Source organism: Ictidomys tridecemlineatus, chromosome X, assembly GCF_052094955.1.
Source record: "Ictidomys tridecemlineatus isolate mIctTri1 chromosome X, mIctTri1.hap1, whole genome shotgun sequence".
Classification (NCBI taxonomy): Eukaryota; Metazoa; Chordata; class Mammalia; order Rodentia; family Sciuridae; genus Ictidomys; species Ictidomys tridecemlineatus.
In genome coordinates, this window is record NC_135493.1 from 173,371 (window position 1) to 192,449 (window position 19,079).

Sequence of the window (19,079 nt, forward strand, 5' to 3'; positions counted from 1 at the left end):
ATTTTGTATGTTGATTTGTATCCTGCAACTTTACTGAATTTGTTTATTAATTCTAACAGTTTTTGGTGTAATTTTCAGGGATTTCTACGTATATATGATCAAGTCAAATGTAAATAGAAATAATTTGACTTCCTCCTTTCCAACTTGAATGTTCTTTACTTTTTTCTCTTGCCTAATTCATTGGGCAATGATTTCTTCCATCAATGTTTTATAGTTTTCAACATATAATTCTTCAACATCTTGATTAAGTTTATTCCTAATTATTTTGTTCTTTTTGGTGTTATTATAAATGGAATTTTCATATTTACCTTAATTTATTTTAGAGATAGTTTGTTGCTAATGTGTAGAAATGCAAGATTTTTGTATGTCAACTATGCATCCTGCCTCCTCACTGAATTTGTTTATTAGTTCTGTGTGTGTATGTGTGTATGTGTGTGTGTGTGTGTGTGTGTGTGTTGTATATGTTAAATCATTATGGGTTTCTACATATGTTATCATACCATCTGCAAACAAAATGATTTTTATGTCTTTCCTATCCAGATGCCCCTTTTTTTCTTTTTTCTTTTCTTGCTCCCAATTGCTCTGGTCAAGGCTTCAGTACTATAGTAAATAGATGTGATAAGAGTGGTTAGGGGCTGGGATTATGGCTCAGTGGTAGAGTGCTCGTCTAACACATGCAAAACCCTGGGTTCAATCCTCAGCACTACCATAAAAATCAATAAATACAATAAAGGTCTTAAAAATTATTTAAAAAAGAGTGGATATCCTTGTCTTGTTGCTAATTTTAGAGGAAAAACTTGCAGTTTTTACTGTTGAGTATAATGTCAGTTGTGGACTTTTTATATATACTAGTTATTACATTGAGGTAAATTCTTTCTATTCCATGTTTGTTGAATTTTACTTTTTATCATGAAAGGGCACTGAATTTTGTCAACTGACTTTTTCTACATCTATTGAGTTTATTATGTGATTTTCATCTTTCATTCTATTTATATGGTGTAAAATACCAATTGATTTGCATATGTTGAATCATCTTTGTATCCCAGGGATAACTCCCACTTGGTTATAGTGTGTGATCCTTTCAATATACTGTTGAGTTTGATTTCCTAGTATTTTTGCTGAGGACTTTTGCATTTATGTTCATCAGGAATATTGGTTTGTAGTTTCCTATAGTATCTTTGTCTGACTTTGATATCAAAGTAATGTTGGCCTCAAAACATGAGTGTGGAACTATTTATCTTTGATTTTTTGAAGAGCTTAAGTAGGATTAGTATTGACCTTTCTTTAAATATTTAGTAAAATTCACCAGTAAAGTCAACTGGTCCTAATTTGTTGGGAGGTTTTAAACTATTGATTCAATCTCCTTACTTGCTATCAGTGTATTTAGGTTTTCTACTTTTTTAAGATTCAGCCTTGGTAGGCATGCAATTGTTCACAATAGTCTCTTAATGATGCTTTGTATGGTATAAGCTGTAATGAAGTTCGACCCTTATATAACACCAAAACAAAATTTAACTCAAAATGCATCAAAGACCTAAACTTAAGAGCTAAAACTATAAAATTCTTAAGAAAACATAGGGCAAAAGCATTATGTCACTGGATTAGGCAATGCTTTCTTAGATGTAACACCGGAAGCACAAAATCTCAAGGAAAAAATTTGTCTAATGAATTAAAACTTAAGAACTTTTGCACATCAAAGGACACTAATGTAAGAGAATGAAAAGACAACCCACAGAATCGAAGAAAATATTATCAAAGCATATACTGATAAGGGGTTAATACCCAGATTATATTAAAAAAACACTCCTGAAACTCAATGATTTAAAAAAAAACCCTATTTAAAAATGGCCAGAGGATTGAATTATTTTTTTCTAAAGAAGATAAATAGATGGACAATAAGCACATGGAAAAAATATTCAACATCATTAGTTGTATTACATATCTAATTTTTTTACATGTTATGATATCCTAACATCTTAAAAAAATATTCTGGCCAAGGAGAGAGTACCTCTCTTTTTTTTTGTCTTTTTTTTTGGAACTGGGGGTCGAACCCAGGGCTTTGCGAATGCAAGGCAGACGCTTTGCCACTGAGCTACATCCCAGCCCTGAGAGTACCTCTCTTAAGGGCAGCTAATTCTCAGAGATAGCAAAGGGCCCAGAAAGGAGCATGTGTTTGATATGCAAATTGACCAATCCAGAGCTGTATCTCCTTTTTCTGGCTCAGGCACTTCAAGAGTCAATATCCTTTTGTCTTATCGTCTCAGGGTCAGATACCAGGTAACTATAGACCACCCTGATAACTTAAGAGTTCTCTGAGGTGCTGGGGTTATAGCTCAGCAGTGGAGCACTTGCTTTGCACATGTGAGGCACTGGGTTTGATCCTCAGTACCACATAAAAATATATAAAATAAATAAAGATATTGTGTCCATCTTTAAAAAAATATTTTTAAAAGAGTCCACTGAAATTATATAAGATAGTCAATGTTAAACTATTTTACTCTGTTCTATCTTGCCTTTCCTGCAGAAGCCACAATAAAAGCTTTAGTATTGAATTTTCCCTTTCTCCTGGTCCTTCGGCTTTCTAAACACCCTGGTGTTTTCCTGTAATCCCATGTGGCATGTGATGACTTTATCTCTGGGATCTAAAAGCATAATAAATTTCTTTCTTCCAAGACTAATTCTCATCTCCTCCACTGGCCCAATAGCTTTACCATACCATAGCAAATGTGTATGTTCTTAAAATATTAGAAAATACAAAATAATAAGATACTACTTCATATCCACTAGGATGACTATAATATAAAGGTGGAAAGTAAGTGCTTGCAAAGAGTAGAGAAACTGATACCCTCACACATTGCTGATGGGAATGCAAAATGGTGCAACTGCTACGGAAAAGTTTAGTGTTCCTCAAAAAGCTAAACATAGAATCACTATATTACTCAGCAATTTCATTCCTAGGTATAGACCCAAAGGAACTGTAAGCAGAATTCAAATACATATCTGTACACCAATGTTCACTACAAATTATTCATAATAGTTAAAAGGTGAAACATCCCAAGTGTCTATCTATATATGAATAGATAACAAATGAGGTATATAATACAATATATGGAATATTATTTAGCCATAAAAAGGAATAAAGTTATGATACAAGCTATAATAAGGATAAACCTTGAAAATATCATGCTCAGTTAAACAAGCCTGACACAAAAGAACAAATATTACTAATTCTACTTACACGAGATACCTAGAACAGGCAAATTCACAGACAAAGTTGATACGAGATATTAACTATGGGAATTGGGAATTATTACTCAGAGGTCCCAAGTTTCTGTTCAGGGTGATAAATTCGTTTGGAAAAAGTAACAATGGTTGGAACACACTGTAGGTCTATGAATGTCATTAAATTTTACACTTAAGAAATGGTCAAAATTGCAAAATTTATGCTATACATTTGCAACAATTTAAAAAAAACTGATAATGCAATTTATCAAAAATCACTGAAATATGCAACTTAAATGGTTTATTTATATGGTCTGAGCTCATTTCTCAATAAAAGTGTTAAAATAACCAGTAGAAATGATAAAAGAACAATACAAAACTTAAGTAATCAAAAGAAGATGGAGGAAATAAAAAACAAAGAGCAAGATGGCTCACTTAAACCCAATTTAATCAATTTTATATTACATGTAAGAGGAATAAACACTTCAATTACAATAGACTTCACATATTCAAGAAGGTAGAGGAAAACATGCACATGTGAGGGAGACATAAAAAAGATTCAAACCGAACTAGTAGAAATGAAAAATATACAGGATGAGATTAATAGCAAATTAAAAACTATGGAAGAAAAGAAAATTTGGACATAGCATTAGAACTATCCTAAATAAAACAGAGAGAAAAAGACTGAAGAAAATGAACAGAGCATCATGAGTTGTGGGCGAACTTCAAGTTTAACTGAAGTCCTAGAATGGAGCTAAACTGATCTACTTCAAGGTGTTATGGTTTAGATATAAGGTGTCCTCCAAAAGTTCATGTGAGAGACAATGTAAGATTTTTCTGAGATAAAATGATCAGATTATGAGATGTTTTTAACCTAATCAGTACATTAATCCACCCATATGGATGAATTAATTGGGCAGTAGGTAATATAGGTAGGTAGGATGTGGCTGGAGGAGGTGGTCACTGGGCTGTGTCTTTGGGGTTTATATATTGTCCCTAGTGAGCAAAGCTCTCTCTACTTCCTGGTGCCATGTCCTGAGCTGCTTTCCTCTTCCATGTCCTCCTGCCAAAGCTATGGAGTCATCTGTCTATAGTCTAAGATCTCTGAAACCATGAGCCAAACTAAACTTGTCCTTATCTACACTCTGTTCTTGTCAGGTCTTTTGGTCATAGCAGTGAAAAAGCTGACCAAAACATAATCTGCAAAATTGTGCTCTGCATTTAAATTTGTAATTATGTTACCCAATTGTAACTGATCTCTGCCACCCATCTGTTCACCATATATCTATCAACTTTTTCCAAATGTTGATTCATTTAACCACATAGAAAATGTGAAGACATATGTAACTAGTATAAGTAGGTCACAAGGACATACTATCTTACCATCTTCTTTAAGGCTTACCTCCTCTTTCCAACCCATTCCTTTGGCTTTATTCAAGGAAAGATGAAACTATCTTTAAAAAATGTGAATTATCCAGTTTTCAGGACTCATACTGGGTCACAAATGGTGTATACATTTATTTGTTTCATGTTTTACAGATTTGTAGAGAAAAAAGACTAGTACATAATATTGAGGTTGTGAATTATGTAGGCATCATCTTCCAAACCAAAGCTTACTTAATGGCTACTAATGCATAGTGGCTTTTTCTTTTTCTTTTTTTTTTTTTTGCTATGCCTCACTGTTATCTTCCTTATCACAATATAATCACATAATGGAAATAAGAAAGGAGAACAACCAGAATATTGAATTTAAGACACTTCTCAATTAATTAGCTATCGTTTGCAGTTTCTCTAATTTATATCCTGAAAAATATTATCATATTCCATACTTACTGAATCCACGAGATTTTCTGTTTTATCTATCAATAATTCCAATCTTTCTCCACGCTGAGCTACTAGATCTGAAAATATGAGAAAAAAGAAAAAAATGTTTTATATTAAAAATATGCAATTTTTGTTTTTGTTTTTTTTTGGGGGGGGGAAGGGGGGTATTAGGAATTGAATTCAGGGTCACTCAACCACTGAGCCACATCCCCAGCCCTATTTTGTATTTTATTTAGAGACAGGGTCTCAATGTGCTGCTTAACACCTCACTAAGTTGCTAAGGCTGGCTTTGAACTCACGATTCTCCTGCCTCAGCCTCTAGAGCCCCTAGGATTACAGATATGCACCACCATGCGTGGCTTTGTGTTTGTTTAATTGAAATTTTATTTTAATTTAGATGGTAGTCTTGACAGCCCATATTTATAACAGAAGTGCTTATACCTTTAAGTAATAAAAGATTTTGGTTTGTTCTGCCATGTCGTCCTGCCATGATATGCTACCCTTATCAGAGGCCCAAAGCAATGGGACTACTTGATCTTGGACTGATACCTTAAGAACCATGGGCCAAAATAAATCTTTCTTCCTAATAAATTAAAAAATATTTTAGTAAAGCTCATCAAATAAAGTATGGGTTGACAGTTTTTTTTTCCTGTAAAGGGCCAATTACTAAATATTTTAGGCTTTGTGTGCCATACATTCTCTATTGCAATTACTTTCACTATGCCAGAAATAGAAAATATGTAAATGAATTGTTTTAACTGTATTCCAATGAAATTTTATGTAGAACAACAGGCAGTAGACCAGACTTGACCCAAGAACTGTAGTGTGTAAATCCCTCTCTTCCAGTGTTTCTTTCAGCGACACAGAAGCTCTCTTCTTGGTAAGTACAGCTTGGGGACTCCCTTTTTCCCACAGGTCCCAGTCAAGAGCTATTCCCTTTTCCAAGGAAAGGCAGGTTACCATCCTTTATCATTCCACTCTATGCTCAATTCTGTGCTGCAGAAGCTCAGTTCTGGGGAGGAAGAGCTAATAGGTTTGGGGTTCCTTTCATCTACTTAGCCTTTACCCATAGGACAGAAGCTAACCTCAGGTGGCAGGCCAAGAATACTGGGTCCTAACTGCTCTTCCTTCTACTCAGAGTGAAGTTTCCATGCTATGAGGGAAAAAGAGGTTACCTAGCCCTCCATTGGTAAGGAAAGGGTGCCACTCCAAGAGAAGCAGTCCACTGTCACTGTTAATAACTACAGAGTAGTGGCTCAGAGATTTTTTACCAGGGGAAAGGTAAGCCTTATGAACACAGAGCTTTCTCTAGGGTGACAGACTATTTGGAATAGAGTACAGGGAAGTTCAAGCCTAAGGGTACTATCAAAAATGAGATGTTGGAAGTAAGTAAATAACATGAGACTGCAACTTCATGAGAAAATCAAGCTAAACTATGGGCCAGCTAAAAATTTAACAGAGAAACACAGAAAAGGCAACTAACAGGAGCTCTCCTGGGATCAGAACAAGCCTCCAAAACTGCCTCCCAAATGGAACCCACATCTAATTATATCAGATTGGAGCAATATACCTCTGGGGCACTATCAAAAGCAACAAACTAGCCTGTAATTAGTGGAGACTAACAACTGAGTAAGAGACAGCAGCAGAGCAATGGGAAGTTTAACAGAAAAATCAATAAAACAGATACTCAAACAGATATATATTATTCCAGGGTGACAGTGTGCATACCCAAGGCTATTCCTTCTGAGGATTGGCACTGGAGGATGCATACTGTGGAAAAAACGAGCTTTAATTATAAAGTCCAACTCAATAACAAAACAAATAAACAAGCAGACAATAAGCCCTGGGGGGGGGATCAGTACCTCAAATTGCTAAAATACATTATTTAAAATGTCCATTTTCAACAAAAATTATAAGGTATAAAGAAACAAACAAAAAAGCATGACCTATACATTGGAAAAAAGAACATGGAAGAGAAAAATGACTGAGGAATACAGCTGCTGAAAGTAGCAAAAACTTCAAAGTACCCACAATACATATATTCTGTGAACTAAAGGAAACCATGCTTACAGAAGTCAAGGGAAGATAGGATGACAATGTCTTATTAAATAAAGCAATAGAGTTAAAATTAATTTTGAAAGGACCAAGTAGAAATTGAGCACTATAAAATAAATGAAAAGTTTACTTGAGGAAATGAGCAGTAGATTGGAGCAGATAGAAGAATCAGCAAACTTGAAGATAGGCCAACTTAGAGTATCTCTTATGAAGATACAAAAAGAATGAAGAAAAATAAACAGAGCCTCAGAGAAATGTTGGACACCAAAAATGCACCAACATATGAGTAATGGGAATACCAGAGGAATACCAGGAGCTAGAGAAAGGAGAAAAAATATTTGAAGAAATATTAGTGAAATCCCAAATTTGATGAAAAACATTAATTCACACATCTAAAGAATCAAAAAAAAATTACAATAAGGAGAAACAGAGAGTTCCACAACTGAACACACCCTAGCTAAAACAAAGACAAGAAAAATCTCTCTCTCTCTTTTTTTTTTTTGGTACCGGGGTTTGAACTTAGGTACAGTTGACCACTGAACCACATCCCTGGCGCTATTTTGTATTTTATTTAGAGACAGGGTCTCACTGACTTGCTTAGCACCCTGCCATTGCTGAGGCTGGCTTTGAACTGTTAATACTCCTGTTTTAGCCTCCTGAGCCACTGGGATTACAGACTCATGCCATCACACCCAGCAAGACAAGGAAAATCTCAAAAGTAGCCAATAAAAGCAATTTATCCCACACGTGAGAAAACCAGTAAAAGATGACTTCTCATCAGAAACAATGGAAGCCAGAAGGTAGTGAGATGACATTCTAAGTGACGAAAGAAAAAAAAAACATTTCAACCAAGAATCATCTATTAAATAAAATGATCTTTTAAAAATGAAGGTGAGGGCCTGGAGTTGTGGCTCAGTGCTAGAGTGCTCATCTAGCATGTATGAGTGCTTGCCTAGCACTGGGTTTGATCCTTAGCACCACATAAAGATAAGTAGTACATGAAGGTATACAAAAAAATGAAGGTAAGCTGGGCACGGTGGCACATGCCTGTGATCCCAGCAGCTCGGGAGGCTCAGACAGGAGAATCATGAGTTCAAACCCAGCCTCAGCAACAGTGAGGTGCTAAGCAACTCAGACCCTGTCTCTAAATAAAATACAAAATAGGGCTGGGGACGTGGCTCAGAGGTTGAGTGTCCCTGAGTTCAATTCCTGGTACAAAAAAAAAAAAATAAAAATAAAAATAAAAAAAAATAAAGGCCAAAAAAAAAAAAATCATTCAAGCTAAGAATGGGTCACTAGCAGAATTGTGTTATAAATAAAGAGGGGCCAGGGTTGTAGCTCAATGGTAGAGTGCTTGTCTACCATGTGTGAGATGCTGGCTTAGATCCTCAACACCACATAAAAATAAATAAATAAAAATAAAACAAAATTTAAAAAAAAGAAATAATAAAGAAAAAATTTCAGGCTAAAACCAGGATGCCAAACTGTAATCTAAATCTACACATACACACACATAAAGATAAAGATAATTATGTACAAATGTTTGTATAAAACAATATATATATTATTTTATTGTTGGTCATATGCCATACAGGGATATAATAAATTTTAAAATAAAAGTATAAAGGAGATGAATACAAAAGTGCATTGAAGCAAGGAAATAACAGATGATAGTAATTCAAATCCGTGGAAAAAATGAAAACAACCAGAAATGGTAAGGTTTATAAAATAAATTTACTAAGTTTGTTACATATATGGACATATTATATATTGAAATAATAGCACAAAAAGGGGGAAGAGTGAATAAACTGTGTAAGAGTAACATTTACATATATCATTGGAATTATATTTATATAAATCTGAAGTCAATTATGATAAGTAAATATGTATAACATAAGCTCTGGAGAAAATACATATATAGTGAAAAAAATCTATATAGGACTTAAAACTCAGAAAATAGTCACTGAATTCAAAAGAATCCAGTAATATAAAACCAGAAATAAATAAATAAGACATGATTTGTCTATAAAGTATAAAATAAAATAGCAGATATAAATCCATACATGTCAGTTAGGGGTGGTTGTGCAGGCCCTGGGTATGGTGATACATGCTTGCAGTCCCAGCTACTTAGGCACCAGAGGAAGGATCTATCCTGTCTCAAAACAAAAAATTCTTACCACTTTATATAACACTAAATATCAAATGATGAAACAACATAATAAATGATAGTGTTAGACTGAATAAACTAAATCCAACTGTATGCTCTTTATAAGAGACACACTTTAGATTCAAAGATACAAACAAGCTGGTAAAAGAAACCAGAAGAGAGCACATAGAAAAACAAAGTATATTTTAAAACAAAAGCCCATCAGTAGAGATAAAAAAGGACAGTCTTTAAAGATAAAAGGGCCAATTGATGAGTCTATAGCTAATTATGAACATAATAAATGCACCTAAAAAGAGAGACTGAAAATATATGAAGCAAAAACTGACAAAATTAAAAAGAAAAACAGACAATTCAACAATAATAGTTGGAAAGTTTGGTACAAAATTTCAATAATGGCTAGAAAAACTAGGCAACAGATAAACAGAAATTAGAAGACTTGAACAATACAATAAGTCAACTAAACACAAAACACACATACAGAGCATTCTACCAGCAATAATACAGTAACATTTTTTCTCAAGTGCTTATAGAATATTTCATTGGTAGACAATATATTTGGTCATAAAATGATCCCCAACAAATTTAAATGATCCTCTATAACTACAAAGGAACACAATTAGAAATCAGTAACAGAAAGCAACTTGGGAAATTCAAAAATATATAAAAATTAAACATCCAATCCTAAATAACCAAATGGTCAAAGAAGAAATCACAAGGGAAATTAGAAAATATTTTGACATGAAAGAAAGTATAAAACAACATACTAAGACTGTTGGGAAGAAGTGAAAGCAGTGTATGGAGGGAAGTTTATTGCAGAGTACACCTAGATTAAAGAAAAGAAATTTGCTATAGTATTTGGAAATATGACCTTTGGAAGATAATTAAATTTAGATGAGATTGCAGGGGATACATTGCTGTCATGATAGAACTAATTCTCTTATAAGAAGCGACATCAGAGAGCAAGCTCTCTTTCTCCTTGTCATGTGAGGACACAGGGAAAAGCTGCCGTCTGTAAGTCAGGAAAAGAGCCCTCACAAGAATGTGACTATGCTGGTAACCTGATCATGGATTTCTAGCCTCTACATATGTGAGAAAAAAAATTCTATTGCTTAAGTAACCCAGTCTGCAGTATTCTGTTATGGTGACCCAAGTTAAAACAAATTAATCTCAAGTCAATAACCTAATTTTTCACTCTATAAGACTTCATAAAGAAGCATTAACTAAATTCAAAACTAGCAATGGGAAGGAAACATAGAGCAGAAAAATTAGGGAAGACCTATATATGTATAGAAAAACAACAACAACAACAAAACCAGAAGTTGGTTCTTTGAAAAGTTCAGCAAAATTGACAAACATTTTAGAAGATAAGAGGGAAGACTCAACTATCACTAAAATCAGGAATAAAAGAAGAGGTAAATCACCATCAATCTTTGAGAAATGAAAAGAATCCTATGGAAATGCTATTAACAAAATTTTTTCAACAAATTAGATAAGTTAGAAATGGCCAAATTCCTAGAAAGATACAAAACACTGAAACAGACTCAAGAATGAATAGAAGGGGCTGCGGCTGTGTGGCTCAGTGGTAGAGTGCTTGTCTAACATATGTGAGGCACTGAGTTTGATTCTCAACACACATAAAAATAGATAAATAAAATAAAGGTATTGTGTTCATCTATAACTAAAAAAATTTTAAAAAATTTAAAAAAAGAATTAATAGAAAATCTGAACAGAGCTACAAGTACAGAAATTGAATTAGCAATTTTTAAACTTTGCCTGAAGAAGGGTCAAGGCCCCAGCTGGCTTCAAAGGTAAATTCTACCAAACATTTCAAGAACAATCCATATCCAATTTTTCACAAAATTTTCCAAAAATAGAAAAGAACACTTGTCAACATATTATAGAAGGGCAGTATTACCTTTGTATCAAAACCAAACAAAGACATCCATCACAAGAAAACAACAGACCAAAATCTCTTATATAGACATTAAAAATCCTCAATAAAGTATTAGCAAAATGAATACAGCAATAAACAAAAAGGATTATATGGAATTTATGTGGAATTTATTTTAGAAATGCAACATTCATTTAATATCTGAAAATCAGTTACTATAACATATCATATTATTAAAGAACAAAAATCATACATTCACTTCAACATATATATAAAAGTTTGACAAAATCCAGTATCTTTTAATGATAAAACTACTCAACAAACAAAAAATAGAAGGGAATTTTCTCACTTGATAAAGGGCATCTGTGAAAAACCCACGGCTAATTTCATACCTAACTGCAAAAAACTTCCCATATCTCCCTAAGACCAATAATAAGAAAGTGATATACACTTCCACCACTTCTATTTAACACTATACTGGAGGTTATAGCTAGGGCAGTTAGGCTATAGAAGGCAATAAAGGCATCTGGAATGGAAAGCAAAAAGACAAAAAACTTTAAATACATTCAACAAAATTGTGTGACACAAGATCAATATAAAAATCAACTGAATCTCTATGTATTAGTAATGAACAATACAAAAGTTAAAGAGAAATATTCTACTTATAATAAAATCAATAATGACCAAATGGGATAGGAAAGGCAGCAAAATACAAGACACTGAATGAACAAAACCACAACAGAGCCACATCAAGACATATTATAATAAAAATACCCAACATATGGCGAGGATGCGGGGAAAAAGTACACTCATACACTGCTGGTGGGACTGCAAATTGGTGCAGCCAATATGGAAATGGAACCACCATTTGACCCAGCTATCTCTCTCCTTGGACTATACCCAAAGGACATAAAAACAGCATACTACAGGGACATAGCCACATGAATGTTTATAGCAACATAATTCACAATAGCTAAATTGTGGAGCCAACCTAGATGCCCTTCAATAGAGGAATGAATAAAAAAATGTGGCATATATACACAATGGAATATTACTCAGCGATGAAAGAGAATAAAATCAGCATTTGCAGGTAAATGGATGGAGTTTGAGAAGATAATGCTAAGTGAAGTTAGCCAATCCCAAAAACCAAATGCCAATAGTTTTCTTTGATATAAGGAGGCTGATTCATAGTGGATAGGGAGCGGGAGCATGGGAGGAATAGAGGAACTCTAGATAGGGCAGAGGGGTTGGAGGGGAAGGGAAGGGGACCTGGGGTAATAAATGATGGTGGAATGTGATGATCATTATTATCCAAAGTACAGGTATGAAGACAAGAATTGGGGTAAATATACTATGTACACAACAAGAGATATGAAAAATTGTGCTCTATATATGTAATAAGAATTGTAATGCATTCTGCTGTCATATAAATTTAAAAAATGCCCAACATACAGAATAAGGAACAAATTTTAAAACCACGAGAGAAAGGAATCAGATTACATATAGGGGAAAATCAACTAGGATAACAGTAGATTTTTCAACACAGACCCTGAAATCTAAAAGATCCTGGAACAGGCTGGGGATGTGGCTCAAGTGGTAGCGTGATTGCCTGGCATGTGTGCGGCCCAGGTTTGATCCTCAGCACCACATTCAAACAAAGATGTTGTGTCTGCCAAAAACTAATAAAAATAAATAATATTAAAAATTCTCTCTCTCTTTAAAAAAAAAAAAAGATCCTGGAACAACATATATCAAGCTCTGAAAGAAAATGGATGGTAACCAAAAATCTTGTATCCAGCAAAATTAAGCTTTAGATTTTATGATAAAATAAAAACCATCCATGATAAACAAAACTTAAAAGAATTTACAGCTAGAAAACTGGCATGACAAAACATCCTTGGAAAAAATATTCCATGAGGAGGAAATGAAAAACAACAATGAAAATCAGCACAGGGAGGTAGTACACTAAAGGAAAAACTAATCAAAGAAGAAAATCAAGTCAAGTTAAATAATAAAAATAAACAAATATGGCTGGGAATACAAACCATGTCTCAGTAATAACCCTGAATGTTAATGGCCTAAACTCACCAATCAAAAGGCATAGGCTAGCAGACTGGATTAAAAAAAGATCCAACAATATGCTGCATCCAGGAGACTCATCAGATAGGAAAAGACATACACAGACTGAAGGTGAAAGGTTGGAAAAATCATACCACTTACACAGAATGCGGAAGCAAGCAGGGGTTTCCATCTTTGTATCAAATAAAGTAGACTTCAAGCCCAGGTTAATCAAAAGGGATAAAGAAGGACATTACATACTGCTCAAGGGAACCAGACACCAACACAATATAACAATCATAAATATATATGCCCCAAACAATGGTGCAGCTATGTTCATCAAGCAAACTCTTCTCAAGTTCAAGAGTCAAAATGACCACCACACAATAATCTTGGGTGACTTCAACACCTCTCTCACCACTGGACAGATCTTCCAAACAAAAGTTGAATAAGGAATCTATAGAACTCAATAATACAATCAATAACATAGAATTAATGGAAATATATAGAATATTTCAACCTGCATCAAGTGGATACACTTTCTTCTCAGCAGCACATGGATCCTTCTCTAAAATAGACCATATACTATGCCACAAAGCAACTGTTAACAAATACAAAAAAAGTAGAGATACTACCATGCATTTTATCAGATCATAATGGAATGAAATTGGAAATCAACAACAAAATAAAGAATAAAAAATTCTACATCACATGGAGACTAAACAATATACTACTGAATGAATAATGGGTTGCAAAAGACATCAAGGAGGATATCAAAAGTTCTTAGAGGAAAATGAAAACTCAGACACAACATATCAAAATCTCTGGGACACTATGAAAGCAGTTCTAAGAGGAAAGTTCATTGCATGGAGATCATTCCTTAAAAGAAGAAAAAGTCAACAAATAAATGACCTCACATTACATCTCAAAGCCCTAGAAGAAGAAGAACAAATCAACAGCAAAAGCAGGAGAAGACAAGAAATAATTAAAATTAGAGCTGAAATCAAAACAAAAGAAACAATTGAAAAAGTAGACAAAACAAAAAATAAATAAATAAAACTGACAGACCCTTAGCTACGCTAATGAAGAGAAGGAGAGAGAGAACTCAAATTATCAGCATCCGTGATGAAAAAGGCAATATCACAACAGACACTACAGAAATACAGAGGATAATCAGAAATTATTTTGAAACCTTATACTCTAATAAATAGAAGACAGTGAAGGCATCGATAAATTCCTTAGTCATACGATCTCCCCAGATTGAGTCAGGGAGATATACACAATTTAAACAGACCAATATCAAGTGAGGAAATAGAAGAAGCCAACAAAAGAAAACAGGAAAAGCCCAGGACCAGATGGGTACACAGCCGAGTTCTACAAGACCTTTAAAGATGAACTAATACCAATACTCTCCAATTTATTTCAGGAAATAGAAAAAGAGTCAGCACTTCCAAACTCATTCTATGAGGCCAATATCACCCTGATTCCTAAACTAGACAAGATACTTCAAAGAAAGAAAACTTCAGACCAATATCTCTAATCTATGCAAAAATTCTCAATGAAAATCTGACAAATCAAATACAAAAACATATCAAAAAGATTGTGCACCATGATCAAGTGGGATTCATCCCAGGGATGCAAGGTTGGTTCAACATATGGAAATCAATAAATGTAATTCATCATATCAATAGACTCAAAGATAAGAATCACATGATCTATACAATGAAAACTACAGAACCCTGAGGAAAGAAATCAAAGAAGACCTTAGATGATGGAAAGATCTACCTTGCTCTTGGATAGGCAGAATTAATATTATCAAAATGATCATACTACCAAAAGCACTATACAGATTTAATGCAATTCTAATCAAAATCCCAATGGAATTCCTCACAGAAATAGAAAAAGCAATCATGAAATTCATCTGGAAAAATAAGAGACCCAGAATAGCTAAAGCAATTCCAAGCAGGAAGAGCGAAGCAGGTGGTGTCACTATACCTGACCTCAAACTATACTACAGAGGAACAGTAACAAAAACAGCATGGTATTGGCACCAAAGCAGATGGGTAGACCAATGGTACAGAATAGAGGACACTAACCCACAAAATTACAATTATCTTACATTAGATAAAGGTACCAAAAACATGCATTGAAGAAAAGATAGCCTCTTCAACAAATGATGCTGGAAAAACTGGAAATCCATATGCAACAAAATGAAATTAAACCTCTATCTCTCACCATGCACAAAACTCAACCCAAAGTGGATCAAGGACCTAGGAATTAAACCAGAGACCCTGCACCTAATAGAATGAAAAGTAGGCCCTAGTCTTCATCATGCGGGATTAGGCCCCAACTTCCTTAATAAGACTCCTACAGCACAAGAATTAAAACCAAGAATCAATAAATGGGATGGATTCAAACTCAATAGTTTCTTCTCTGCAAAAGAAACAATCTATGAGGTGAATAGCGAGCCTACATCTTTGGACCAAATTTTTACCCCTCACACATCAGATTGAGCACTAATCTCTAGGGTATATAAAGAACACAAAAAGCTAAGCACCAAAATAACAAATAACCCAATCAACAAATGGGCCAAGGACCTGAACAGACACTTCTCAGAGGAGGACATACAATCAATCAACAAATACATGAAAAAATGTTCATCATCTAGGGGCTGGGGATGTGGCTCAAGCGGTAGCGGCTCAGGTTCGATCCTCAGCACCACATACAAACAAAGATGTTGTGCCCGCCGAAAACTAAAAAAAAATAAATATTAAAAAATTCTCTCTCTCTCTCTCTTTAAAAAAAATGTTCATCATCTCTAGCAATCAGAGAAATGCAAATCAAATCTCACTCCTGTCAGACTGGCAGCTATTACAGAGACAAACAACAATAAGTGTTGGCAAGGATGTGGGGAAAAAGACACATTCACACACTGCTGGTGGGACTGCAAAGTGGTGCAGCCAATGTGGAAAGAAGTATGGAGATTCTTTGGAAATCTGGGAGTGGAACCACTATTTGACCCAGCTATCCCTCTCCTCAGTCTATACCCAAAGGACTTAAAAATAGCATACTACAGGAACATAGCCACATCAACGTTTATAGCAGCACAATTCCTGTGGAACCAAACTAGATGCCCTTTAGTAGATGAATGGATAAAAAATGTGGTATATATACACAATGGAATATTAATCAGCAATAAAAGAGAATAAAATCATGGCATCTGCAGGTAAATATAGGGAGTTTGAGAAGATAATGCTAAGTGAGGTTAGCAAATTCCCCCCCAAAATGTTGAATGTTTTCTGTGACATAAGCAGGATGATTCATAGTGGGGTAGGGAGGGGGAGCATTAGAGGAATAGCTGAACTGTAAATAGGGGAAAGGGGTGGGAGGGGAAGGGAGGAAGCAGGGGGTTAGCAATGACAGTGGAATCTGATGGACATCATTACCCAAAGTACATTTATGAAGACACAAAGTGGTGTGAACATACTTTCTATACAACCAGGGATATGAAAATTGTGCTGTATATGTGTAATAAGAATTGTAGGGCTGGGGATATGGCTCAAGCAGTAGCGCGCTCGCCTGGCATGCGCGGAATGCTGGGTTCAATCCTCAACACCACATACAAATAAAAATAAAGATGTTGTATCCACTGAAAGCTAAAAAATAAATAAATAAAAGAATTGTAATGCATTCCACTGTCATTTATTTTTTAAAAATCAATCAATCAATAAATAAAAGAGTATAAGTATCAATTTGGCAAGGATGTGTCAGAGGGATACATTCATTCATTGTTGATGGGACTGCAAATTGGTGCAACTACTCTGGAAAGCAGTATGGAGATTTCTCAAAAAACTTGGAATGAGTCCACTTTTTGACCCAGTTATCCCTTTCCTAGGTTTATGCCCAAATGATTTAAAATCAACATATTATACTGACACAGCCACATTAATGTTTCCAGCAGCTCAATTCATAACAGTAAAGCTATGGAAGCAATCTAGGTGCCCTTCAACATATGAATGGATAACAAAATGTAGCATATATAAACAATGGAATATTATTCATCCATAAGGAAGAATGACATTTGCCAGCAAATGGATAGATCTGGAGATTATCATGCTAAGTGAAATAAACCAGTCCCTCAAAACAAAAGATGAAATGTTTTCTCTGATAATGTGGAAGCTAGCCTACAATAAGCGGGGTGGTGAGGAGAAGAATAGACATGCAGTAGATTAGATAATGAGGAATGGAGAGTAGGGAGGGGCAATAGGAAAAGGAAAGACAATGGAATAAATCTGGTAATAATTTTCCCATGTACCTATATGAAACACAGTGAATCCCACAATCATATACATCTATAAGAATGATATCCTAACTAGCATAATATATATTCCATGCCTATATGTCAAAATGGATTCTACTACCATGTATAAGTAAAAAAATCATCAATCAATAAAATAAAATAAAATATTTAGTAATAAAGAAGGATGTTTTGAGAGATACTGCTAAAGATAAATTACTCTGACACTTGTTAAAAATTGTAGGACAGTGGAAGAGATCTGAGGGGCGGGGACATTGCGGCAGGGCTGGCTGGGTTGAACATTCAAAGACAAGATGCAGGACCCCAATGCAGACACTGAATGGAATGACATCTTACACAAAAAGGACATCCTTCCCTCAAAGGAAGTCAGAAAGAATTGGAGAAGAAGGTGGAAAAGGAGAAGCAGCAAATTCTCTAGCAGTCAGTGGTGCAAACATATGAAAAGAGAAAGGATAATGAAGATAAATTTAATGAGGAGGACAAATGGCCTATTGAAATGTACAGGCAACAAAGACTGGCTGAGTGGAAAGCAACTTGACTGAAAAATAAATTTGGCAAAGTTTTGGAGATCTCAGGAAAGGATTATGTTCAAGAAGTTATGAAAGCTGGTGAGGGCTTATGGGTAGTCTTGTACCTTTACAACCAAGGGTGAGCTAATCTTCCACATGGTCTATAAGCTGTTGGTTAGAATTTATGTCTTGAACCTGTATTAAGCTTAATATCAGAGGTTTTGTGTTTTGTGTTCCACTAACATTCTGTATTTTTGTTGCCAATTTGCCAAAAACTTAGTGCCTGATTCTCATCTTAAGGCTTTCAAATTAATATTTATTAATAACATAAGTGCCTTTGTTAAAGTATGGAATGAAGACTTAATATTCTCTTATTGTAAATGATTCCTGGATGGAATGGAGAAATACTAAGGAATGATACTGGCCAAATTATACTGTTATATTAAGTACATGTGTGAGTACATAACAACAAATCCCATCATTATGTACAACTAACACACCAGTAAAACTATGGAAAAAATTGTAGGACATATTTTATTTAAGGCTATTGCAAGAGGGGTCTTAGTTCAACTCATAACATAATAAGGACAATGAAAATCTATAGCCAGTGTACACAATACAGTGTTAGTGGATGGAAATTACTAAGAAGAGACATCACGGGCAAGGGGGTTCTTGCTAAATTGTTCTAAAACAGGATTCTTGCTAAGAGTGAGCCAGACTTATATAGTAAATGTAGGGGATGAGGAACTTCATCAGATATTAGGGTCACAGATATCAAGGGTGGAATATTAACTTAGCAGGAGTCATTTTAAGGCTTGCTTTAAGCAGGCCAAGGATAGAGCCCAAGGATGAAGCCTAGCTGAATAGCGAGTGAGCTCAGAGAAGTCAGCCAGAAGCTTAGTCAAACAGAGTGTCTTTGTCATGTAAGACTTTTACACTGAAAACTATAAAACATTGTTGAAAAAAATAAAGATGTAAATGAATACAAAGATGTCTCACATTTATGGATCAGAAGTTTAACAGTTTAAATAGCAA

The 19,079-nt window shown here is 34.7% G+C and overlaps 1 protein-coding gene across 2 annotated transcripts in view; it reads right to left on the reverse strand.

Moving 5' to 3' along the window:
* Nucleotides 1-19,079, reverse strand: part of Vamp7 (vesicle associated membrane protein 7) — a 48,627-nt gene that overhangs the window by 11,802 nt on the left and 17,746 nt on the right. For both annotated transcript variants that reach the window (XM_013366076.4, XM_005342078.5), the window contains exon 6: nt 5,056-5,123. In XM_013366076.4, coding sequence (XP_013221530.1) covers nt 5,056-5,123 — 68 coding nt within the window. The remainder of the gene's footprint in view (nt 1-5,055; nt 5,124-19,079) is intronic.